The 27,062-nt window shown below is 46.9% G+C and overlaps 2 protein-coding genes and 1 long non-coding RNA gene across 4 annotated transcripts in view; 1 reads left to right on the top strand and 2 right to left on the bottom strand.

The window, feature by feature from the left end:
• Positions 1–14,063, bottom strand: part of LOC118969334 (uncharacterized) — a 31,083-nt gene extending 17,020 nt beyond the window's left edge. Inside the window, exons 1-3 of one of the 2 annotated variants that reach the window (XM_073223050.1) lie at positions 5,384–14,063; positions 4,915–5,041; positions 4,519–4,617 (exon numbers count right to left, since the gene is read on the bottom strand). In XM_073223050.1, the coding sequence (XP_073079151.1) occupies positions 4,519–4,617; positions 4,915–5,041; positions 5,384–5,431 (274 nt within the window). In that variant the 5' untranslated portion in view covers positions 5,432–14,063. The remainder of the gene's footprint in view (positions 1–4,518; positions 4,618–4,914; positions 5,042–5,383) is intronic. The other variant, XM_073223051.1, reaches the window with a different exon arrangement.
• LOC108401536 (zinc finger protein 337-like) overlaps positions 1–20,362 on the bottom strand; it is a 169,907-nt gene extending 149,545 nt beyond the window's left edge. The window contains exon 1 of the mRNA XM_073223042.1: positions 20,191–20,362. The gene's annotated coding sequence lies outside the window, so the exon portion shown is untranslated. The remainder of the gene's footprint in view (positions 1–20,190) is intronic.
• Positions 20,363–22,168: 1,806 nt separating this feature from the next.
• LOC140846505 (uncharacterized) lies at positions 22,169–26,714 on the top strand. The gene is made up of 2 exons (XR_012125666.1): positions 22,169–25,425; positions 25,820–26,714. It is a non-coding gene; the product is annotated as an uncharacterized lncRNA (long non-coding RNA).
• Positions 26,715–27,062: the final 348 nt, after the last annotated feature.

Here is a 27,062-nt window from a genome sequence, read left to right as displayed (position 1 = left end):
ATAATCCAATTAATAAATGGGCAGAGGAACTGAACAGACACTTCTCCAAAAAAGAAATACAGATGGCCAACAGACACATGAAAAGATGCTCCACATCACTAATTATCAGAGAAATGCAAATTAAAACTACAATGAGGTATCACCTCACACAAGTAAGGATGGCTGCCATCCAAAAGACAAACAACAACAAATGTTGGTGAGGCTGTGGAGAAAGGGGAACCCTCCTACACTGCTGGTGGGAATGTAAATTAGTTCAACCATTGTGGAAAGCAGTATGGAGGTGCATCAAAATGCTCAAAACAGACTTACCACTTGACCCAGGAATTCCACTCCTAGGAATTTACCCTAAAAACACAGCAATCAAGTTTGAGGACAGATGCACCCCAATGTTTATCGCAGCACTATTTAGAATAGCCAAGAATTGGAAGCAACCTAAATGTCCATCGGTAGATGAATGGATAAAGAAGATGTGGTACAAATACACAATGGAATACTACTCAGGCATAAGAAGAGGGCAAATCCTACCATTTGCAACAACATGGATGGAGCTGGAGGGTATTATGCTCAGTGAAATCAGCCAAGCGGAGAAAGAGAAATACCAAATGATTTCACTCATCCGTGGAGTATAAGAACAAAGGAAAAACAGAACGAACAAAAGAGCAGCAGAATCACAGAACCCAAGAATGGACTAACAGGTACCAAAGGAATAGGGACTGGGGAGGATGGGTGGGTAGGGACGGATAAGGGGGGGGAGAAGGGGCGTATTAAGATTAGCATGCATGGGGGGTTGGGAGAAAGGGGAGGGCTGTACAACACAGAGAAGACAAGTAGTGATTGTACAACATTTTGCTATGCTGCTGGACAGTGACTGTAAAGGGGCTTATGGGGGGACCTGGTATAGAGGAGAGCCTAGTAATCATAATATTCTTCATATAAGTGCAGATTAAAGATAACAAAAAAAAAGAAAGAATGAAAACGGGGATTACTCCCTGATAGGATAAAACTAACTGTAAATCAATGATTAATGCATGCTTTAAATATCCTTAATTTTGATCACTTAAAGGGTATCAGATGATCAGCTATGGATGTACACTTTTCTGATAATATTCCTTTCTCTTAAAAAGAAAAAAAGCAATTCCAGTGTGGTAACCTCCAATGAGTTCTACACAATGGTATAAAGGGCATATCAAAGTGTGGGCAAAGGGTCTGTTTGTGTTTATACAGAGGATCAAAGCCTAATTTGGCTACCCAGAAAATGAACTAAGATACGATATGAAGAAGAACTTCCAACATCAGCACTCTCTGGAAGACTCATACCAGGAGATGATCATCAAAAAACCTCCACAAAGATCCAGGCGATGCTGCAGTTGTAGCTGCATCCATCCCACCGTTTCCTGGACTTGCCATTGGAATGAAGAAGGAGATATCTAAGCTGGCCTGTCCTTTCAGTAAAACAACAAAGTTGACTGGATCTATACTGTTGGAACTCAACCAAGAATTAGGAGAAGTGCAAGTTGTAGTGCTCCAAAATCTTACAATTACAGACTATCTACTGTTAAAAGAACATATGGGATGTGAACAGTTCCCAGGAATGGGTTGTTTTAATTTATCTGATTTCTCTCAGACTGTTCAAGTACAGTTGGACAACACCCATCATATCATAGACAAATTTTCACAAATGCCTAGGCTGCCTAAATGGTTTTCTTGGCTGCACTGGAGATGGATGGTAATTATAGATTTGCTTTCGTTATGTAACTATATTCCTATTATGTTAATATGTGTGCACAAGTTAGTTAGTAGTTTAAAACCTATACATGCTTATGTTACTCTACAAGAAGATATGTCAAAGAAATAATCAATCCTCCCATGTTTTCTTCCATCTGCTACCTCCATAGCTTTTCTTCTTTCTTTCTTATTACAACCCTTAAATAGAATTCGTGCCTCATATCGAATTTACCGAGTATCATAATTCCTCCAGGTGGTAAAGATACCTCGACACAAATGCTGGGCATAGAAGCCACAGGGCATAAATCTGCAAACAAGTAAAAAGCTAACCTTTTCAAACAATATGGCTTCTCTCCACTTACCAACTTTACATCTCCCTGTATGGCCCCGGAAGATGACTGGTTAGCCAGAGACGGGTAAGATTCCTCAAGGGAGGAACAACCTAATACAGGCACAGTCGCAGGAGGGCCATCAGGTGAGAAACTGGGGAACAACAGTGGTGAGGCTAAGAACCTCACCCCCCCAACCGTTTTGAGAGAAAGCTCCTGCATCCGTGGATGTTTTATTGCCCTTGTCTAGCTCGGATTACCACATAGTCTACATCCACACACATGATCGTCTACATTTGCTCTCTTACAACAGTAAACTATGTTTTCAACTTTATCTTGCATCTACCTACCACTTCAGCATTTTGCTAAAAATAAATATAATAATAATAAAGGGAGAAATGTGGGATCCACATATAAATCAAGTATAAAAATCAAATGAATATTCATATTTGACCTGATGGTTTATAGTTCATAATGCGTGATCGAAAGTTTCTGTGATGGCTGCCCTTGTACTGTTCACCATGTAATAACTTATTCACTACATAAAAATTTGTTCACCATGTAAGAACTTGTTCGTTATGCTTCAGAAGATTAGAGACTGATGAGAATTAGGCTTGAGATGGATTAATGATTGTGCATTGAGCATTGACCCGCCTATACAGAATTTTATTGTTGTTAACAACCATTTGATCAGTAAATGACAGATGTCCTCTCAAAAAAAAAAAAAAAGGAATCCTACCATTTGCAACCAGGTCGATGGAGGTGGAGAGTATTATGCTCACTGAAATAAGTCAGGCGGGGAAAGGAAAATACCAAATGAGCTCCCTCATTTGTGGAGTATAACAAGAAAGCAAAACTTAAGGAACAAAACAGACTCACACATGCGAAGATGGGACTAATGGATACCAAACGGGAGGGGTGGGGGATGGCAGGTAGGGTGGGACAGAGAAGTGGATTGTGCAGCATGATGATTAGTGAACACACTGTGTGTGGGGTCACGGGGTAGACAGTGTAGCGCAGAGACCAGAAGGGACTCCGGCATCTTAGTACACTGATGGACAATGACTGCAATGGGGTGTTTGGGGGAAATCGTTAATAAGGGTGAATGTTGTAACCACATTGTCATTCTTGTGAAACCTTCATAAGAGTGTCTATCAATTGATATCTTAACAAAACATAAAATAAATAACAGACACATGGTACAAAAACATGTTAAATAATTTATGCTATCAAAAAGTAATCTAATGAACCGTACTATTAAGATCAGAATAGAGTAAGTGTTACTAGATTCTGGAGATGAAAGGATAGGAAGACCATGACTTGCTTCAAAATAATCGAGATGTGGAAGAAGAGGGTGAGAGTGGGAGGAGGCAGGACTGCCCCCAAGAGAGTGGAGCTGGGAGACAGGCCCACAGAGCTCATCAGATCAGGGCTATTTCACGTCAGGTCGCCTGTACACAAAGAACAAGGCACTAAAAAAATGACCATGATCACACAGGGACAGATGGATTCACTGGGGAGAAACACAATAGATGTCATACAATAGAAGACTTAAAATGCGTCTCTCAAATGCGGGACGGATAGTACAAACTGACCGACTCCTGCCAAACAAACTGGTAAAGACGTATAAGTAGAGAAACGACAACAATCTACAGGATGTGTTCGCGGCTGAGGCTCAGCGAGGATTCCTGCAGCAGGACACAAGGGGACTTCCAAGCACATGGCAATGGCAGCCACCTCAAAATGAGTCGGCTACCACGCTCCCCAAGAGGGGCCTAGGGATCAGGAAGGACAGACGAAGCCGAAAACCAACACCCTCAGCATAACCAGAAGACACCCCACAAATTCACACTTGTCCACAGCCAAGGAAGGGGCATCAGATCTCAGCAGAATCTCCCGTGATCCCACCACAAGGGCCTGGGGGAGGGAGGCCCAGGAAGTACTGGGCACACAGGAGACGGGAACAGGGGGCCCAAAGGGGAACCCCCATTGCTCCAAGACAGCACGTCCAGGCGACAGGTGAAAGAACCGTGACAAGCAGACCCCATGGTGCCCACCTCCAGACAGCAGACACCCGAACGCAGTGCCTCTGGGTCACAAGAGGGAAAAGGAAGGAGAAGTGGCCCCAGAGACAATGGTGGCAAGAAGAGGTGCAAGATGGGACACACGGGGCCCTGCAGGACAGTAACACAGACAAGACACTCCACTGCTGCCTCAGAGAGCCGGGTCAGCAAGGCCACAGAGGGAAAGCCTACTGGGGAGAAGGAGGGCTTCCTGCAGTCGGAAGGTGTCTGGGCACCCAGGACACCCCCTCACTCATCCAAGATGATGGGGTGGGAGGGAGGCAGGGCCAGGCAGCCCCAGCAGCCGCGGTGCAGGAGGACAGCTTCCTGCCAGGGCCCCTGAGCAGCCGCCACCACCATGCAAGGCCGAAGGCCAGTGTCCACCCGGAGGCTCCCCTCACCTGGATGGGGGCCTGGACAGTGTCTCCTCTCTTCCCTCCAGGGCTCTTCCCCTCGCTCCAGCCACGTGATGAGATCCGGTTTACAACAGGGAATTCCTGCTTAGCGGGACAAAGGAGCAGGTCAGTCTTAATTATAGGCTCAAGGGGCTATTTGCTGGCATGGCAGTGGTCCTGGCTCAGACCGACAGTGGCGTGACCTGTCTCCTGAGCTTGGAGTAGAGGCTGGGGTGAAGTGCCCCACCCGGGGAGCGAAGCCTCCCAGGGGGGCAGTGCAAGTACTACAGGCCCTGCCCATCCCCAGGGGAGCAGGAAGCTGAGCACCTGCTTCTCAGTGGGAGACCAGGAAGAGTAAGGATCAAAGGGGTCAAAACAGCCCTGAGGGGAGCCCCAGCTCACCCAGCGACACCAGGTGGCTGAAGTTCTCCAGCATCACGTGTCTGTACAGGGTCCTCTGCGCAGGGCTCAGCAGCTCCCATTCCTTCTGCGTGAAATCCACAGCCACATCCTCAAACGTCACAAAAGCCTGCAACACAAACCCAGGCCTGCTCACCAGGAGGCTGCGAGCCACAGCCTGGCCATGTGTGGGCAAGATGGCTGCATCCGTCCCCCAGCTTTGCAGGCGACCACCGGGTGCCAGACCTTCCACACTGCAGGCGGTGGTTCCCAGGGGCAGCCTGAGACGGACAGCACGTCTGCCCTCCTCCCCAGCCCGAGGACCTGCCTCGTCCTGCGGTGGCTGATCAGACAGGTCACCTCCCCTAGAAGGCTGCTGCCTTGGCACTGTACCAACGAGGCAGCCACCAGGGCAAGTGAAGGGGTGGGTCTGTCCTGTGATGGCAAAGATGGGACATCTGGTACGTCTCACCTCTCTGCCGGTCTTCCAGGGTCCCAGGGCCGCATTCCTGCTCTCCATGGAGAAGGTAAGCCCTCGGAGGGCTGCTCTGTGGGGAGGGAAGAGAATAAGAGGGTGCGTGGGTGCACCTGCTCCGTGTGAGGCAGGGCTGACCCTCACAGTGGGGAGTAGTCATGGGCACCAGCACGGCCACCTCCAGTGTCCTGACAGGGGCAGAGGGAGCCAGGCTACCTGCTGGCTCATCTCCAAGCTGAGGCCTGGGCGAGAGGCTTCAGTGCCACGGGAGCTGAGTGAAGATTTCTTACCATGCTCAGTGAGTGAGAGACGGACTTGGGACCCCCCAGGGGAGCTCCTGCCTCTCAGGTCAGGTCCCAGAGCTCCAGGGGGCCTCATGAAGGCTCTAGCGCCTCTCCCAGCCTCAGGCTCCATGTGCTTAAGTAACCACAGGGCGCAGACCAGAGGCCACCGGTACATGGTGTTGGCAGGATGCACAGCATGCTGCTAACCTCATACTGAAGCCCAGGGGGAGACGTGGGCAGGTAACGTGGGGGGTCCCCGGTATAGAAGCAATATCCCAAACCAGGGCAACCGCAGCCAGCCAGGTCACCCCCAGAACCTCTCCCACATTTGAGGGGTGTGGCAGCCTGTGTCTGCAGAGCTGATGGCAGGTCACACTGTGGAGGGCTTGGGGGCTTCTGATCAGAGGTGACCAGGCAGAGGCTTCCCCCCAGGACTGCTTCTCACAGCGCCTGGCCTACCTCCACCCCTCATACACTCAAGGTTGGGGGCCAAGCCTGGGGCCCAGCGGACAAATCAGTATTGGAACAGTTCCCAGTATCTCAACGCACCATCAGCACGGGAGGCGGCTGAGCTGCAGTGAACAAGAAGCCCTAAGACACAGAGTCGGCCTCACGTGCGGGAGCCGCTGCCATCTGGGTCCTGGTGCAGCAAAGCACCTGTGGGCACTTTACCGGGAGTCGGTGTGATCCGAACATGAGCCGGTCAGAAGGTGACACTGAAGAGTCATTAAACAATACGGCCACACATGGTGGCATTACAATGGGGCAACGGGTCCACAGAGGCTCGTCATACCGTCCTTTCACAATTTGTATTTTAAAAAATAACAGCGAAAATATGGTAATTTAACTGTCAAAGTGCAGAGCAAAACGATGTCATTAGAACGTTCTCCATATTGAGAAATACAGGCCTGGGTAACCGAAGGGGCCACGTGCTGGAGAGAGAATCCGAGCACTGGGCGGCGTACTAGCTTAGAGAGACTTAACAAGACATCGTGTAGAACTGGTCAGAGGGAGAGCATTGAAATCCCCTATGTTCTGTATGGGTAATCAAAAAGATTTTTTAACATTTCTTCTTGTGATTTCTTTATACAGACTTTTTATACCCCCTCTGTTGCATGTCTATGTACTCAAAAGTCCCAACGTTATGCTCCTCTATGTACTTTCAAGTTTAAATATTTTATGTTATCTGCAGTCTAAGTCACTTTTTATTTCCTCTTCTCATTATTTGTTGCCAGGTCACAGAAATTCAAGTGATTTTTAAAAACCTGATTTTGGATCTTGTGAAGTTCTAAGTTCTCTTCTTAGTACAAGTAGTTCTATGATAGATCCCTTACGAGATATACTGTAGGAGAGCCAGGGAGAGGCTTTTACTTAGAAATAAAGTGAGAGGACAGACCTCCGGGCTCAGTACAGGAGGGGACGAGAGGCCCCCCGTAAAGATATTTTCTAAGTACACAACAATGTCTTCTGGGAATAAAGACAGCCGAACTTTTTTCTAAGTGCTTATGCCTCTTTTTCCTTGTTTGCCCCACTAGATATTCTAGTATAACGCTGAGTGAGGGTGGGGAAAGCTGGACGGAAATGCTCGTCCCTCATCTTCTAGGAGGGCACCTCACCACTCACGCACGCCTTTGCTGCTTCCCACCCGCAGGCACTGAGCTATTACTGTGCTATGTAGAGGGCACGGCCCGGCGCTCTCAGCGGAGTGAGACGCACTACCTACTGCCGGGAGGACAAGCCGGTAATAAACCCTTTCACCCCCAGAATAATCTACTCTCATTTCTTTGGTCACTGAATCCATTGTGAACTTGTCCAAGGCAGGACGCCCCGCAAGACAACTCCATTAAAGTGGCAAACTGAACTGGCTTCAGGAAATTAAGTCTCTGTCCCCTCTTGGGTATGAACTCCACGTGGCCAGAGTATATGATCCTGTGCATGTGCTGCAGGACTCCATCTGCTAACGTTTGGTGAGCCTCTCTGACAGCCTCTGGGCTGATGCCTCACATGAAGGAGCATGAGGGGTGTTACAGAAACGCCCCCCAAATCCTGAGAAGTAACGTGTGCACAGACATTTCTTAAAATGCAACAATACAGGGGCAGAATAAATTTTATGATGCTTTACAGATTCTGTGTCTCTTAGAAATTGAAGGTGTGTGGCCGCTCTGCACTGAGCAAGTCCACTGGCACCACTTTCCCTACAGCACTGGCTCACTCATGCCTCTGGGTCACATTTGGCAATTCTCACGTTATTTCACACTTTTCATCGTTCTCCTATTTGTTAGGTGACCGGTGATCTTTGATGTTGCCACTGTAGTGCTTTGGGTGCCCCCTCACTGCACCCACGAGATGGCAGAGTCCATCAGGGGGCGTCCCGAGGGCTGTGCTCACTGGCGGTCCCGTCCCTCTCCCTCTGCTCAGGCCTCCCTGTCCCCTCACACACAGCAATGTACAAATAAGGCCAACGGGTTACCCGACAGTGGCCTCTAAGTGTTCCAGTTAAAGGTCACCTGTCTGTCTTGTAAACTGAAAAGCTAGAGAAGATTCAGATGAGGGAGGAGGGCATGTCAGAGGCCAAGATGGGCTGAGAACGAGCCCTTTTCACTGAAGACTGAGCCCAGTTCTCTAGGTATGAACACACAGAAAAGGTTCATGAGGGCAGCAGTGCTCCTCCACTGAGCCCCCATTTGAAAAGATGAAACAGCGTGTGGACGATATGGGGAAAGTTTCGCTGGTCTGGACAGGAGACCAAACCAGCCACAACATTCCCTAAGACGAAAGCCTGACCCAGAGCGAGACCCTCAGTCTCTCCAATCCTACGGAGCTCAGAGATGTGAGGAAGCTGCAGAAGAAAGGGCTGAAGCCGGCAGAGGTTGCCTGATGCAGTTTAAGGAGAGGAACCACCTCTGTAACATAAAAGTGCAGGGAAAGGGGCAGTGCAGATGGTGAAGCGGCACAAGATCTTTTCCGACAACTTCCAGCTGCGATCGCTGACGACGGGGGTACACTAAACAACAGGCTTGTAGTGTAGACAAGGCAGCCTTGCATTGGAAGATGTCATCTAGGACCGTGATAGCTGGAGATCGGAAGGCAGTCCGTTTGCAAACCTTCAGAGGACAGGCTGGCTCTCTTGTGAGGGGCTAATGCAGCTGGTGACTTTACGTTCAAGCCCATGCCCATTTGCCATTCTGAAAATCCTAGGGTCCTGGAAATTATGCTACATTTAGAAAAGATTCCTTCCAAATTTTACTTCTTCACAATGCAGCTCGGCACATAAGAGCGCTGACGGAGGTGTACTCTAAGGTGAACACTTGCAGGCTTGCTTACACATCCACTGGATGCAGCCCTTGGATTAAAAAGCAGTTTTGGGTTTTAAGTCTTATTATAGAAGAAGCACATTTCATAAAGGTCCAGCTGCCGTAGACGGCGATTGCTCTCAGGGATCTGGGCAGAGGAAAGTGAAAATTACTGAAAAGGATTCTCCCTTCTAGGTGTTATTGTAAGAATACTCAGGATTCCTGGAAAGAGGACAAAATATTGACATTTACAGACGTTTGGAAGAAGCTGTGCCTAAATTTTGCAAGTGACCTCAAGTGGTTCAAGACTACAGGGGAGGAAGTAACTATAAATGTGGTGCGAACTACAAGAGACCTAGGTCTCCAAGTAAGGCCTCAAGAGGGGACTGGATCACTAGAATCACAGCATAAACTTTAATGGACAAGCAGATGCTTTTTAGGCACGAACAAAGAGCTCTCTTGGGGTGGAATCTACCTGTGGTGCAGATGTCATCAGGGTAGCTGAAATGACAGAGAAAGATTTAGAATATTTTATAACCTTAGATGAAAATGCAGCAGGACAGTTTGTGACACTACTATTGTGAAAGTTCTGGTGTGGGTAAAATGCAATCGATGTGCGTCCCAAGCTAGAGAGAAATCGTTTGTGAAATACAAAATGGGACACAATAAAGATCAGAACATAATATAATAGAGAAATTAAAGAACAGGGAAAAAAATGAATGACAACAACTGCTGTGTCTTCAAGAAAATAATCAACATAGATAAATCCCTAGCAGATTTGTCAGGAATAAAAAGAAAGGACACAAATAAAGTCAGAAAGAAAAAGGAGAAATAACTAACACCACAGAAATTCAAAGAGTTCCATGGAAAATTGTATACCAGAAAACTGGACAAGCTAGAACACGTGAACTAATTCCCAGAAAAGTACAAACTTCCAAAACTGATATGGAGGAAAGAGAAAAGCTAGACAAATTACCAGTGAAATAAAATTGAATTTTTAATTTAAAAAACCCTCAAAAAATGAAAAGCCAGCTGAATTGTACCAAACACTCAAGGAAACGCTAATACGCATCCTTCCTAAAGCACTGCCAAAATAGAAGAGCAGGGGCTACTTCCAAACCCACTCTATCAGGCCAGCATCACCGTAAAAGCAAAACAAACACATTGCAACAAAACAGCATGAAAGATCAACAGCCATGGTGAACAGAGATGTGAAAATCCTCCACAAAATAATAGAAACCAAATTCAAAAACACAGCAAGAAGACCATCCATCACGACCACGTGCGATTTCTCCCAGGGAATTGAGGAGCAAAAATATTTGCAAATTGACTAACGTGATACACGACATTAATAAAAAAGGCTAAAAATGAAGTGATAATCTCAACAGATATTGAAAAATCACTTGAAACAAATTCAACATCGATTCATGATAACAGCACTCAACAAAATGGATGTACAGAGTGCACACCTCAACGTAAGAAAGGCCACATAAGACAACTCCACAGCTAACATCACCTGAATCGGGAAAAGCTGAAATATTTTTCTCCAAGATCAGGAAATAATCAAGTACACTCTTACCACTTTCATTCAACATAGTAGTGCAAGTCCTAGTCATGGCAATCAGAGAAGAGACAGAAGGCTTCCAAATTGGTGAGGAAGAAGGAAAACTGTCACTATTTGCAGATGACATGATATTATACATAGAAAACCCTGGAGACTTCACTAGAACACTGTTAGAAGGAGTAACTGGATCCAGCAAAGTTGCAGGATACAAGATCAATATACAGATATTTGCGGCATTTCTACATACTAACAGTGAACACAAGCAGAAACCAGGAAACCAATTCCATTCGCAACTGCATCAAAAAGAATAAAACACCCAAGAGTCACCTTAACCAAGGAGGTGAAACAGCTGTACTCTGAAAACTGTAAGACACTAAAGAAAGAAATCGAAGAAGCACCAATAAATGGAAATCTCCTCTGTGCTCCTTTATAGAAAGAAATAATATTGTCAAAATGGCCATCCTGCCCAAAGGAATTTACATGGTCAATGCAATCCATTTTGAAACACCAACGGTATTTTCCAGTGAACCACAGAAGACTCCAAAGAGCCAAAGCAATCTGGAGAAAGAAGAACAACGAACGGTGAGAACGGGGGCTTCATGCTCTCTGACTTCAGGCTACAGTACACAAAACACTGTGGTGCTGGCACAGAGCAGGCCCATAGGCCAATGGAACAGAACGCAGAGCCTACAAATAAAGCCACATACATTTGGTCAATTAATACACGACAAAGGAACCACAAGTATACAATGGGGAAAACAGGCAGTGTTGGGAAAGCTGGACAGCTACATGCAAGTGAACGAAACTGGATTATGCTTTAACTGCACAGAAGAGTAAACCCAAAATGCATTAGAGACCTGACTCTAAGACATGGAGCCATGACACGCTTAGAAGAAAACACAGGCACAAGGGTCATATTTATGGTTGCATTACTTAAAAGAGCCAAGTTATAGAAGCAACCAAACTGACAGAAGAACAGATAGACATGCTACATGTAGGCAATGGAGCATGACTGAGCCACAGGAAAGATATCCAGCCACTTGTGACAGGAAGGGTGGACCTGGAGGGTATGATGCTAAGTGAAACGTTACACCAGGCAGAGGAAGAAAACACTATATGACTTCACATATGATACAAAACAAAACGAATAGAATTCACTGCCAGACTCAGAGAAGGGACTGGTGGTTACCATGGGAAGGGAGGGTTTGGGATTGGGGTTGAAGCAGGCGAGGAGGACAGAGGTACAAAAACTCAATCATAACGAAACTAGCGGGGGAGGGAAAGCACAGCATAGAGCATACAGGCCACAGCTCTCTTCTATGTTTCTATGGCGATAGTAAATAGTAGTAATTACACTAGTTGGGGTGAACACTTAATAATGCAGGGAACTGCCAAATCACTACAGTGCAGATCCGAATCCACTGGAATATTATACATCAATTATTCTTCAGTAAAAAATCATGATAAAATTAAACTTTCAGATTTAAAAAATGAAGAATCAAACACTTTTAGAAACACATGAATCTAAAAGCCCAAGACATCCATCCCGCAAACCCCAAGAAGGATGACCCCAGAGAGCCTCACTGAGGTAGCAGAGCCCTCAAGCATGCTGACCGGAGCCAGAGCTGTAAGAACCCAGGGTCGGCAGGAGGAGGAGGTGAGGACAACGGCGGTGCTGGCCACTCGGGGAGAAATCGCCACCGTGAGCGGAAACCTGGGGAGAGAGGGCGCTGCCTGTCACCTGCACTGGCCACAGTCAGTTGTTCCGTCACACCGACAGGGCGGGAGGGGGTTCCCAGCTTGTGGCTCAATCACAGATTCTTAGTATCCTTACAAACATTTAGACAGTTCTGAATAAATGTTTCTCCAAATGCTGAGTGGCCGTAAGAAAGCTGTCAGTGATTTAAAGAGGTGTTTTTTAATAATATCCACATTACAGTTGTTTTGTGGGGAAAGGGTCCATAGAGCTCCCTACTCCGCTGTCCCCAACGTCTGAATTTTTGGTTATATTTTGAGCACAAATAGAGCCAAGTAGTCAGGTGAGTGGTGGGCGCATCATCTGTCCTCCCGGGCACATGGGTACAAGCAGCACAGAAGTAGATTATGGGGAAGAACCCAGAAGGTGGGAGGGAGGGAGTTGGGGGAATATCTGGCAAAGTCGGAGAGAGGGCCCGTCACCTCGTGAAGGAGGAGACGCCTGTCCACATGTGGGAGCTGCACCTTCACCAAGACGCACAAGGAAAGAACAGGAGAGAGAAGTGAAAAGTACCTGGTGAACACGAGACAGTTCTCTTCCCAGGCCTTTCATACTAACGGCCCCGAGCACGGAATCGAAAGTGCACAGACGCTTTTGAGTCCACTAGGGAGAGTTCCACGGGACCGAGTAGCTCGTGAAATTACGGGGTTGTTAAACTTCTAGTGTGATAATGGGGCCAAAGATGAGTTAAAAGGCAGAGCCACCACACTCGCGCTCAGGAAGCCTGCTGCAGTGTCCGCAGATGAATGAGGTCTGACCGGGCTCAAGACATGGTATGAAAATAGAAAGCTTAGGTTAGGGTGGGGCCTGGAGACACAAATAACAAACTGTTGGGCTGATGAGGGTATCAAGAGATTATACATTATATTTCAATTCATGTGTAAGCATTTTTCATTATAAACTTAAACATGGATTCTCTCTTCCCAAACAAACGGGAATGAGAGGAGAATCCTCTCTGCAGGCCCAGAGTGGAGACCCCCACGAGCTCTGTCTGTTCTGACTCCCGCCCCCTGCCGACATTCCTGGGCGCCAACACATGCAGAACAGGAACGGAGAGGCAGCGACGGCGGCTTCACAGTCAGCAATGCCTCACGTGGGAATGCCAGGCACACTGGGAACATTTAGCTCGTCCACTTATAATTCATTGAAATGTTGAGGAAACAAACCATCCTGGGGTGATGAGAAACTTTCATATACGGATTCGGATGATGGAGACTCAACACCTTATATTTACCAAAACTTTCTGAACTGCACCTTAAAATGAGAGCGTTTTACTGTGTTGAAATCATACCTCAGTAACACTGACGATTTCTTCCTCTGCAGAGCAGAGATTCCAGCCCTAAGCAGCAGGCTGGATGAGAGATAAACCGTGGATAGAGCACAAAGCCCAGGACCTGCACAGAAGCGTTGCTCAGGGAATGCTACCTGAACCGTTTTTCACATGGCCGGTTCTACACCAGGCTCGCAGTCGCCTGCCCACAGCACCGACAGGAGCAGGGACAGACGTGTCCTGAGCAAGGGGCTGGGATCTGGGGAAACGTTTCTCGCTGAGAGGCTTGGTGGCCCGAGAAGCAGCTGCGGCTCTGAGATCACACGGCACAGTGCAGCTCACAGGCCGTCAGTCACGGCCGGGGGAAAGCCCTCCTGGCTTGCAGCAGAGACGGTAACAGGCAAGGAGTACCCAACCCAGGCGGCTGTCCTCCCTACGCCCAGCGCAGTCCCCTCTCCTGTGGGCACAGAACTGGAGGCAGCAGAGCGGGTGGCTACAGGAGTGTGTCCTGGGAAATTCCCAAACCTGGGGTCCACGGCCGCCTCTTGTTCTGGGAAGAGACCCAGAATGTAGGCATCTGCACACAGCCTCTCCTGACGGGATGCTGACACTGATCAGAAAGTCTGTCCTCTTAATGCATCTGGAACAGAAAGTTTTAATAGTAACACTTAAACTATTATTGGGCATTCACTGTACCCCAGAGATGGAACACGTCACAACAGCCTTATGATGTGGTTATTTACCACCCTCCTTTTTCAGATGAGGAAGTTGAGGCACAGAGAGTTTAAAACAGTAACAAAGCCGAGGTCTGAAGTCTCACTGTAAAGCCCATGCTTCACACCAGTGGGCATGGCTAAGGAGATGCCCAGCATACACACATGGGGGAGAATGTGGATCAAACCAGAATATCTGTGTTCATAAGAAAACCACTGGCCCAAAGATGATATACTCTTCTTATGGTCCTATGCTGGCGAACAATGACTTAATGCCAAACCTGATGGTAGTTTCACCCTCCCTGGAAGAGAACCTTTAACCAGTCAACATGGAATTTCCTGCTCAGCACTGGGGAATTTATTGAGACCCCTTCTGTTCCCCGTCGGGCATCCTCGCGTAAAACAATGGATCCTTGGCCAGTAATTTCCTTTCCTCTGCTCCCTTTCCACCTTTAATAACCTTTCCTTTTCTGCAGCCCAAAGGGGTCTCCCTCCACTCACAGAGGCAATGCTGCCCACTCTTGAGCGATCTAATAACGCCCATTAGATTTTCAAATTTACTCAAATGAGTTCCACTTTTTTCAACACTTGCAAAGTGATGTGTCAGATGAAGCTGATGCATTCATGGGATAACAGTATCTCTACTACTGTGTTTTGCTCACAATTTTTGCCACAATGAGTTAAAACCATTTATTTCACAGTCATCCCACAGGCCTACTGGTGTTGGAAAACCTGCCTGGCCTCACTACTCCTCCCACGCCAATAACCGAGGGAGTCGGAGTGATGCAGGGGGAGGAAGGGGTCGCCTCCTTTCCCAAAGCCACCCAACCGCCCTTGGTTGCCTGCCCCAAGTTGAACCCCAGCCATGTTTCCAAAACCTCTGCCAGGACACATGGACAGCCAGCCACCTCTTCCCTGCTGGAGGAAGACTGCCCCAAGGAGACCCTGCCCCAACCTCGACTGCTGGCCCTCACCCAAATTAAATCACCCAAGTGACATCTGCCCCTTTGTTAGGCAGGAAAACAGGTTTGAGCAGGAAGGAAAGAGAGTTAAGGCCAGAAAAGCCACTGGCAGGGGCTCAAAGAGTTTACCTGTTAAAACTACAAAGCCAGAAAGGATGGAGTTAGTGAATTGGTCAGTTAAAGCCCAGAAGGCCAGCTTCACATGGAATGTTTGAATACTCCCCGGATAAAGGAAGTGTCTCGGCACAGGATATGTCTTCACTGTGTCACTGGGCTCACACCTTTGTAAGATTTACTTGAGCCTGCTGAAAGCCCCAGCTTATTCGGGAGAAATTCCATCCTGAGGCTAAGACTGCATTTTAATCAAACAGACAATGACTCAGCTCACTTCCTAGGCAGCACAGATGGTCTCGACTGATATGCTTCCAGGCAGGACTGCTGTCCTGGGAGGGAATCAGACGGGTAAATGTCTTGTGCTAAGTTAAAAGAAAAAACTTCATGTCTCATCAAAGATGAACATTCTGGAACCAGTGGACAAGTCCACACTCCAAGCCTTTTGTTATAGTCCTGAAAATCCTTCACCACAGACAAAACTCCAGACCCTGAACACTTAGGGGCGCACCTCTGTGGTCGCCTGCACTTTCTAAGTGTGTAGCCCTTCCCAATTTTTCACCGCACCTGTCTCTTAGGTAGCCCACACTCCCCTTTCTCCAAGTGTGCACATTTTTGCCTTAAATCAACTCTCACTACTACAATGCTCTGTCTCTATATTTTTCCACTGTGTCTGTGCCACTTTGCTTTGTCATTGTGATCCTCTGGATTTAAGCTCAAACTTTCACGCCCTCTGCCCTATAACAGATAAGGAGGGGCTGCTGAGAGCTCAGATCTGGGCTCGCAAATCACTGTCACCTGGGTGCCACAGATGGCGCTGCAGCTCACGGTCATGCTCTCTAGTAACCTGCCTGAAAGCCCACTTATTTGTCTCTAGGACGTTCCCAGAACATAACCTCATTCCATCCTGTGCTCTGCGGCTCCCCCAAAGCCTGGGGTGGTAGGGACTCGGTTCCCACACTATACAGATCCAAGTACACACTGGATGCAAGGTGACATTGGCTTAAGCAGTCAGCAGGGGATGCGACCCATGCACAGCAGAGGTTCAGTGAACTTCCTTTGTCATTCTCTCTGTCATTCCCTCACACTCTTGCCTTAATAAACTGCTTCCTCGAGAAGGGGATTGAGGGGTATTATGATCAGTTCACATGGTGTGTGGGGGTCCTGGGGAAGACAGTGTAGCACAGAGAAGACAAGTAGTGACTCTGGCATCTTTCTACACTGACAGAGAGTGACTGCAATGGGGTACGGGATGGGGTACACAATAATGTGGGAGAACATAATAACCACATTGTTTTTCATGTGAAGCCTTCATAAGAGTATATATCAATAATACCTTAGTAAAAATATTGTATAAAAATATAATGAGATAAACTCCTCCCTCACCTTATACTGAGTTCTCCCACTCCGAACCAACTCCTCTCCCCCAAAAAATATGTCCCAACTGTTTGAGGGTAAGTACTATCTCGGAGGAGAACTGAATCAAGAAATTGCTTGTATTAAGTTCATCTTACAGAACATCTACAGGACAGACTACGGATGGTGACGTAACATCTCTCACCATATCTCAGGTCATGAGGCCACATATCATGAGACTGTTAGGCAGAAGAATAGATATGAGTGGGTGGGGTGGAAAGAAAATAAGGCCAGGAAAACCCACCAGGAGGATCTCAAAAGACTTGGACACTTATACTGTTAAGCCAGAAATGATGGATAGTTAAAAGAATTAAACAGTGAGGCTAAAAACTCCTGGAGTCACTTGGCCTGGAATTCTTGAATATTCCCAGGTAAAAGTATCTCAGCATAGCCTCTGTCTTCATCTTGTCAATTACATCATGCCATTGTAACATTTACTATGCCTGCTAAAAGGCCCAGCTTATGCTTTAACTTTACCCATATGCTGTTTTCTCCTCCTACAGCCCCTAAACTAGTAATTTGCAACCAGGGCAAGAGATAAGCATCATGATTAATTGTCAGGAGCCAGTCCGAATTGCCCACCTGATGGCACTGCCCAGATGCCCAGCAAGACAGAACCACAAAGTGGACTTCTGACAGGAACAACCCCGCTAACTCTCCTTATTATTATGGTATTTGGAAATGTTGCTATAGGGTATTTATACACTAAATTGGAAAACCAAATTTAAAATACCCTGGGAGAAATGCTAGAGGCAAGACCCCATTTCCCCCAGAAAGTAGGGACGGAATGAGAAGGGGAGGATGCAGAGAGAACTTTGGAAACAAGTATTAGGATATAATAAACAGGGGTGGTTTGAGTGGGTTCCAGTACCCTCTCCCCGTCCAACTCGGCCCTGAGAGGAATTTCTAAACACTACTAGACCTACTGGGTCCCAGGGAAAAAAATAGAACAACAAAGGAGAGCCAGCACGTATAACGGACGGGATAGTGTGGGTGGAAGTGCCTGGCATGACTGTACACACTCTCCCCATTGAAGAGATTTTCTTACAGATATTATTGTATATGGTTTAAAGAAACTCTCAAAAAGGACATGACCCTGCCCTCCCTGGGAAGAAAGGTGGCCTGACTGGGCCCCTAAGCCTTCAAATTCGTTGGTTATTACCCCCTTACCTCATCCCCCCAGGGGCAACGCTCTCGTCTCTATGAAACTGGGCACCTACCCAAGGGTACAGTTTCCAGTTCCCGCAATTACAATCAGGTTAGTCTTGGTACACTGCTTTGATGACAGACTGTTTTGATGTTTTTCTTTATATCTGCATGTAATGCTCTAGACCTAGAAAAATAGACTTAGCTATACTTACTAATTAAATGAATAGTAACCGTGGCTATTTTAGAATCAATAATAAGGAAACTGCAAGTAGGGCCCAAGCCAACCAGGTGTGAGGGAACATTGTGAGAATTAAGTCTTGTTTGTTCTGAAACCGCCAGGGATGCCAAGCAAGCACACGTGGAAAACATTAATAATTGCTAAGGCGCCAATAATCTCATCTCTTAAGATTGACCTTTATGTGAACATTTTTTTCCCAAAGAATCAAATGATCTAATCTTTATGACAGTGCATACTCAAAACATATATAACCTTGCTACATTTCAATAAAACAGGCCAGGCTCAGCTCGGGAACTCTGCTACTGTCTGTGTCCTCATTCATTCATTCCGTCACCCGCAGACACCGTTCTTCCCTCAGGGACCCCTGGACTCGCTGGAGCTGGACTCTGCCAATTAATTTTGGAAACAAGCCCAGCTCTAAACAGCATCGTGACAACAGGAAGAATTCCAGCTTAAAACCAAGACTGCGTTTTAAAACGCAGGAAATTAAGCAGTACGATACTTAAAACAGTCTTTAGCAAACAGACAATGACTCAGCCACCTAGGGGGCGGGGCAGGCAGTCATAAGCTGACATGCTGGCAGACAGATGGTGCTACCCTAGGGAGAAATCAAAGCACTAAATTTCCTGTGCAGAGTTAATTTTGTAGAATTACCTGGAGGACAGAGAAGAGACTTAATATCTCATCACAGACGAACATTTTGGGACCACTTAACAAGTCTACACTCCCTAGCCTGTGACATTCGTGAAAAATCAATAAATTGGGAAACCCCCAACCCTTCAGCACGCACCGCTTTGAGGTCACCCACACTAAGTGCTTAGCCTTGAATGAATCTTAAAGCTTCCAGCGCCTTTTCTCTAAGATCGCCCACACCCCTTCCGGAGTGAGCACTTTCTCTAATTACAACTTATGCCCTTCAGGGTGCCTCGCCTCCCTGAGGTCGCCTGCACTTTATCCCTAAGTAAGTAACTTTAAAGAAAACCTCTTCTCTGCTTCACTACTTTGTCTCTGCCCTTCAATTCTCTGTTGCAGTGGGGGCAGGAATGAAGGAAAATAAACAACGCTCCCCTAAGGACACCACAAGTCATGCGTATGCCCAGCAACGCCCCAGCTTTTCCCCATTCTTGAAAGCCTGAAAAGACACAATCCTAAGACTACGAGTGAACCTTCTCTGAGGCTGCCCACAACTCCCCTTTCTTCGAGCGGCACTTTTGGACTTAAACATTTCTAACTGGTGCGATCAAATTATTTTGCTTTGTCTCTGCGCCCTTCCAGCGGTGAGCGTCTTTGTTACTTCGCTGTCATTCTAACCTGCAGACTGAAGCGCAAGCCTCCCCCCTCTGTCCTACTTCGGGTAAGCAGGGAAGGGCCACCGAGGTCTGAGTTGGGCTCACGAGTTCCCGTCGCCTGGGACACCGGGACAGGCCTCCCGCTGTCCGACCGCGCTCTTTAGAAGCCGCCCCCCAAATCTCCTTTCTTGGCCTTCGGGAAGGTCTCCGAACACGGCCGCACTCCGTGCAGTGCTCTGGACTCCCCGATATGCTGGGGTGCTAGGCCGGGGTTCCCAGGCTGTGCAGACCCACGCGGACCCCGCATCCAGGTGACCCGGCCGTGCAAGTTGCCGAGGCACCTGCCCCCGCGGAGCTCAGCGAGCGCCCCTTTCCGCCCCCGGCCCTCCCTGCTCTCTGCCGCTGCTCACCGTTGTGGACGCCGCCCTCACCTCCACTCGCCCGACCTGTTCGAGGACTCCCTCTCCTCGGGCGTCAGGAACCCGCCCGCCCAGGCGGAGGCTCCGCCGAGCGCGCGGGGAGCGGCCCTCCAGACGCAGCCGCCCCACGACGCCGGGACTCCCCGGGCCGCAGCTCCCGGCCTTTCCCAGAGGCTCTCCCGGCGACTCGCCCCGTCTCCCCCTGGGACACGGACTCCCTGCCCCTGCGGCCTGCAGGCGCTTCCGGCCTCAGCACCCCTCCCCCGCCGCACCCGCACGGCCGGCCTCCTCCCCGCTCGGAAGAGCGAGCAGGACACGGGGCTGCAGGGCCCCGACTCACCCGGGGACAGACGGCGGGCGGGGACGGGGACTCCGCGTCCTCTGCCGGATGCAGACGGAGGCTCTGCGCCTCGGCGTGGCCGTCCACCCGAGCACACTACCCGGGATCCCCCCGCGCAGGCCGGGATTCCAGGACCCAGAATCCTCAACGGCCGCTCCAGGACGTCAGTACCCAGAATCCTCGGGGGGCGCTCCAGGAAGTCAGTACCCAGAATCCTCGGTGGGGCGGTGCTAGGACGTCGGTGCACAGATGCCCTGGTGGGCAGTTCCAACGCGTCTACACCAGTCAGGGGTGTTGAAACCTCGGCACCCAGAAACCTTGACGGGGCGGCTTCAGGACCTCAGTACCCAGAATCCTCAGGCCCTCTTCAGCTGTCCAGCACTAACCCGTACCCAGAAGCGCCAGCGCGGCACCGCCCCAGGACTTCAACACCCAGAATCCTCGGAGGCGGGGCCAATGGTGTGCAGTACGCAGAATCGTGGGGCAGCTCCACCTCCCGGGACTGCACCTCCCAGAGCCCTCCTTTAGGGCATGCCTGCACTTCAGACTGGAGTCCCCAGCCGCATGGGCTCTCTTTTGTCTCAGCTTGGAGCCTATGCTGTATGTGAGGAAGGCGATGGAGAGGATGGGTGCAGGCTGGCCGCTACCTCAGGGGAGTCTCAAGCGGTCTCACCCTCGAATGAAGGGAGTCCCCCTCCTGGTGGGGAGGCCACATCTGAGTCATGGCACCAATAAAAGGAGTGCCAATTCCTTAAGGGAAGAGACAACCACACCAGAAGCAGATATCCAAGCAAGAGATTCACTCAGTGGTGGCGAGTTTGCTGCCCGCTAGAGTGAGGGAGCAGCCCTGTGGGCTAGGGAGCCCTGCCTACATCTCCTGATAAGGCACTTTAAACCAGCTGATTGGTTATGGCGTCGTTGGGCTTAGCTGGCAGGACGTTATTGGTCTGTGTCACAGAGTTTTCTGCATAATGAGTGGGAAGCTGAACCTAATCTTGGGAAACTGAAACTTAATGGTTGCCATCTCTGGTCCAAAAGTGTGGTGTCGGGCGCCACTTTTGACTAACACTGTAAGAATAGAAATAGGTTAGCATAAGCATAGCCATCTTAAAGGCCTAGAAGCCATTTTCTGAGTATGTGACTTAGAAAGAAAAACTGGAACTGGGTAAGGCCTTGAAAAACAAGTTAATCATGAGCACCGGGTGGTGGGCAGCTGTGACCCTTGGTCAGCTAACCTTGGTCAGTAAATCTTACATACCAAGCTTATCGTGCAGAACCTCCCTAACCATTGAGGAGTAGTCTTACCCTGCCCTTGCTTAACCCCAGGATATATGTCTTGCAAGAATAATGTATAGTTATAGAAAATTGCTATGAGTTAAGTGCTTTGAAATTGCTATATAAACCCTTGGCTCTGAGTGCTCGGGGTCCTTGTTGAGACCCGCTGCGTCGGGGCTGACTTGGACCCCAACTAGTTGGCTGAATAAAGACTTTGCTTGAATTTACATCTCTATGCCTGTGTAGTTTGTTCTCTGGGGAAGCCTCGGAAGCCTGGACCCTAACATTTGGGGGCTCGTCCGGGATACGAGCAGCTTCCCTGAGAACAAAGGACAGCTGGAGGCAAGGTCTAATTGTCCGGACAGGGCAGTGTAATTCGAGGGTCGCCCCCTCGTGTCTGCATAAATCCATTATAAAGCGGGAGTCGCCATCCCGTGTATGGTCTCGGGTTAGTGGTCCCGAGTGAGGAAGTCCGGGCTGGTAGTCCCGGCCCCCAGGTTAGCGACCCTGGGTGAAGCCCAGGTAACCAATCCTGGCCCTAGGGTCCGAGTGACTCGGCCTTAGGAAGGCAAATCCGATCAGCAGAAAACTGGCGCCCGAGGAGGAAAAGATCGAGCTCGTCACCCTGCGGCAGTCCGAGTGGACGCCCTTCAGGAGAATTACGAGAGTTTCTGAGGACCCTGAAAGTGGTGAGTGTGGTGCGCACCAGAGTGAGAGAAGGACCGGTCCGAACGAGTGCGATCAGATGTGGTGTGTGTGCTTGGTGTTATCATTGACTGTTTTACTGTGTTTTGGTTTCGGTTTATATTTTTTTGCGCTTCTCATTTTAAGTTTCCTTGTTCTAAGGTTCTCCTGCTCTCTCCGTTCCTCCTTTCTGCCACTACATCATTCCCCGCGGGCACGGGTCGGGCAATTAAGAGCCATTAGGGCGCCCGCCGCTAGAAGACTCCCGTGACAGGATAAGGGGGTCACAGCCGCGAATCCCAGATAAATTCGCGTCCCCCCTGGAAGGAAAACTGTGCAACGACAGGCACTCGTTCACAAGCACATACAACAGTCATTTTGTTTGAAGTGGCATCTTCATCCTTCGCCTTTGTCTCCCTCATATTCTTTTTCCTTCTTTCTCACCATGGGTCAGACTCAGACGACCCCCTAAGTGTGTAAATGAATATATCTTTCTACCTCCGGATGGTATTAATGAAATTGATTTAAAGACAAGCGCTTGTGAAAATTGGGTATTCTAAAACTTCCAGAAAACCTGATAAAAAGTGTTAAGCATTAATGCTAATTTGAGTTTGCCTGAGGCGGGCATGTCCTTGTAGTTATCAGCTGCCTAAATTTACCTGAGGTCATTTAAGTCATGTTATCTGCTAAATCTTTTAAAAATAAAATGCTTAAAAGCTTGGCTTTGTCTAATATTCAGTAAAAGTCTTGTAAGTAATCTAGAATAGTTGTTACGAATGAGTGAACTAAATGACTGAAGCAAGTGAACCTCTTTTTAATTGTGTGTTACAGTGTGTATACCTACCTACTGCGTGAGGATCTTTGTAGAAACCTAAAACCTTAAAGTTTTGCTAAGTTAAGAAGATATACTCTATGAGAGATTGTGCTGTAAAGCTCATGGTTACAGAAATTATAAAATGTGTTCATAAATTTGTCAATCTAAAGAATGTTAGTTTAACAGTTTACAATGGCCTGCTTCTCGGTGTTCACTGGAAATTAAAGTTTCTAATGGTTTTAAGTTTTAATTAAAACTATTTAAAGTAATAAAACATTTCTCTATGCTAAAAAATGTATGTTTTAATAAGAAAAAGTATAAAGAATGAAAAGTCTTCTGCATGCTAAAGAATGTGTTTTGTGATAAAGAAAGTAACTTTGTTCTAAAGTACAGCTATTTGTTTAAAGAGAGAAAACAGCGTGGTGCCTTTTGTTGTGGAAGACCTGCTCAGCCTGTTGCTTTGGGGGGGAGGGTCAGGATGTTTAGAGATTAAGTGAGATAAACCCAGTCAAGCCGCAGGCAAGCCCAGGCTAATTCTCACCGGCTTATGTGCTTGGGACCATAGGGCAAATGAAGAATAAATTACTATATTCTTACAGATATAGTCGTGCCTAGTGAAATTAAAGCAAGTGAGTCTTGATATCAAGTGCACAGCAAAATTAGAATCTCGTTTCTAGTTAAACAGTTTTCTTTAACTGTTAGTCTGCTCTTAATGTTGAAAGATCAAAGCAGTTTCTCATGCTTAAAGTCTCAGTGAGTTGCCAGAATATTAAAAAAAAAAAAAAAATGAAATCGTAATATTAAAAAGACTAAAAGCTAAAGTTTGTTAACAACTGTATAAGCTTTATTTACCTTTGAAATATTTTGTTTTTGAAAACGATTGCATGGCCTGAGAAATTGAATTATTTATTCCATATATTTTTATAAGTGGAAAAATCTCTAACCAACAAATGATTAAAGTTGTTACTGATTATTTGTTTTCTTAATTTATCCTCCTAAGCAGAATGGTAACAAAGCTTTTTTCAGCTGATTAAATGCACTTAGTTAACAAACCAAAATTTATTCTTAAAAATTAAACTAGAATCTAGACAAGATTATGTTTCTCCCAGAAAAACAAGTTTCACTGTAAAAGTTTAAATGGACAAACGTGTGACCACTTTTGAGAAAGGTTGTAATAGATTTTTTTGACAACCACCAGGTCTTCTTGTTTAATTTATATGCTGTATGTTTTAAAAAAAAAAAAACATGGGGGATGAAAGGAAAGGAGCGACACATAGCAGCAATTAACCGGAGAGTTCCGCTTTATTAGGGAAAGGTGCTGGGTTATATAAGAAGGGGCATGAATTGATTGAAGTGTCACTTCTACGGAGCTGGTGGCTGTTGGCTAGGTGCTGGGATTGGGAGGGGAGCGAGAGGTGATTGGGCTTCAGGTGGCGCCGGCGGAAACCAAGGACCCCGAAGAGAAGCCGGAAGTTTGCCATCTTACTAGTAGTAGTCCTTCAGAGGACTCTTCATATTTTTTTAATGCAAATGATCTTAGAGCTTTTAATAGAATTTGCATAGCAGCTTATATCTACTATTAAAGAGTAAAACATTCTTGAAGCTTTCAGAGAAGACCTGTAGACTTAAGCACTTTCTCTGCTTTTTTTGTATCTGGTCTTGGACACTTATGCTAAGTTCAAAAAAAAAAGTGCTTTTACCTCTAGTTAACTCTGATATTTTCCAGAGGGCCCCTGGAACATGTCAGAAGAATTTTTTCTCATTAGAGAAAGTATTTGACTAATTTGGCTTATTTATCTGATATATATTTATTTATTTACCAGGAAAGCACTGTCAAAGAGAATGATGCTAAACTTTGTTACTAAATGTTTTGTATTACAGAAATATCAGAATTTCCTTATGTCAACTGTCTTACAGTAAGCTCTCATCAGATCTTTAACCATTGTCATTTGTAAGTCTTTTGTCATTTATAGTATTATCCCTAAACTGGTAAAGAACTAGATTTCAGCAGAACAGGTATTAGTTACATAAGATTACATAAACTAAAGAAAATAATTTTGTGTCTTTTTGTTTCAAATGTTGCTGATAAAGTGTTTTAACCTTGTTCTCTTAAACTGACAACAGTTTAGTAAATGACTATCTTTATGAGCAGAATTGAAACTTCCTTCTCTCTACCTGATCCCTCCAGAGTTTAAAAACTTTCAGTGACTGTTTTTGTATTCCATGGCAGTATGTTTATTTGCATGAGTTCAATAAGAATCTGCTTTCCTTGTGAGAAGACTACTTAAGAACACTGGTTATACTGCCAGGGCTTTGACTAGAATGTCATACCTGAGAGACATGTGCATGGACTCAGATGTGAACAACTTTAAGGAACTAAGATTGACTTTATAAAGCCAACAAAGCCCCTTGGAAGAACTGGCCTGGTACCTTGCTTACAGAGTTCCCAGCAGCCTTACCAGGTGAGTAAAGAAGGTCACTTCCTGGCAGGTGCAGAGACCTCGAGAAGAGAAGAATTCATCCAAATCTACAGGTACTGCAGGCAAAGCCTGATGGCAAGTCTAGCTTGGCTGTCTGGCCTCAAGAGGCCTTTAAAAGTTCAATCTGAAATTCCTTACAAAAAGTTCCAGCAAAGCATATTTAAAAGAGCCTGTGTAATCAATTGCTCTTCTTGCTGCACTTGTGCAAATGATCAAGCCAGCTGTTAATTATTTTCTTAACCTGGTTACTTCTAATAAAAATGAGGGTGATTTTAGAGAAAAGTATTGTTTCAATAACTGCAGCCTCCAGAATAGAAAATCCAACTCCAGATGTTGCTACATAACCTAATAACACAATTTGTTTTATCTTGCCTAGAAGCCACAAAACTGCAAATAGTAATAGAAGCGCCAGCCTTCTGAAGCCCTCTCAACTGACCAGTAATAGAGACCTAGCTGCACCCTTTACTGCACCCCCTTCTCAGCACGAAGCAGCCAGAGCGGTCATCGCCCCTTTTCCCTAGCAGCAGCTAGAGTCCCTATCTGTAGAAGACAAAGACCGAGACTCACTTTATCCTCTGCAAGTAGGCAAAGAACCTGCATTGAGAGAGTTCCTGAAACTTACACCTCCCTCTGCAACAGGACAGAAGTAATCAGCACCACCTCAGCTTATTCTAACAAGTAGTAGGCCCGCCAAACCGGAGTCACTCCATGTGTTACCTTTATCAAAGAACGCATTAGCACCGTGCAAATCAGAGTGTTGAGACAGAACTATCAGAGTGTTAACCAAACAGATGACCCCTAATTTCATGATTGAAATAGATACAAGAAGAAGAGGGGAATGTAAGAATAGAAATAGGTTAGCATAAGCATAGCCATCTTAAAGGCCTAGAAGCCATTTTCTGAGTATGTGACTTAGAAAGAAAAACTGGAACTGGGTAAGGCCTTGAAAAACAAGTTAATCATGAGCACCGGGTGGTGGGCAGCTGTGACCCTTGGTCAGCTAACCTTGGTCAGTAATCTTACATACCAAGCTTATCGTGCAGAACCTCCCTAACCATTGAGGAGTAGTCTTACCCTGCCCTTGCTTAACCCCAGGATATATGTCTTGCAAGAATAATGTATAGTTATAGAAAATTGCTATGAGTTAAGTGCTTTGAAATTGCTATATAAACCCTTGGCTCTGAGTGCTCGGGGTCCTTGTTGAGACCCCCTGCGTCGGGGCTGACTTGGACCCCAACTAGTTGGCTGAATAAAGACTTTGCTTGAATTTACATCTCTATGCCTGTGTAGTTTGTTCTCTGGGGAAGCCTCGGAAGCCTGGACCCTAACAACACTAAGGATTGCTCGGATCTGTTATGGGGCAGCTTTGCTCCCCTTTGCTTTCTTGGGTTTGGAGTCTTCTTTTCCTCTCCTCCTATTTTGTCATTTTTCTTCAGAGCTCCTTTTCTCGAGCTGAAATTCTGTTCTTGACACACTGTGGAGCATGAAGCTCTCGTGGGGAATTCCCTCTTGTTCCTTGGGCTGCACTTTCTCCGAGCTTTGGTTCTTTGTGTGCTGCATTCTTGGTTCCTTTTCCCTTTGGGGCGGGGGGAGAGGAACTGGAGAATGTTTGCACGGCT

This window comes from Manis javanica, chromosome 15, assembly GCF_040802235.1.
Source record: "Manis javanica isolate MJ-LG chromosome 15, MJ_LKY, whole genome shotgun sequence".
NCBI classification, from domain to species: Eukaryota; Metazoa; Chordata; class Mammalia; order Pholidota; family Manidae; genus Manis; species Manis javanica.
This window is presented reverse-complemented; position numbering and strand designations above follow the sequence as displayed.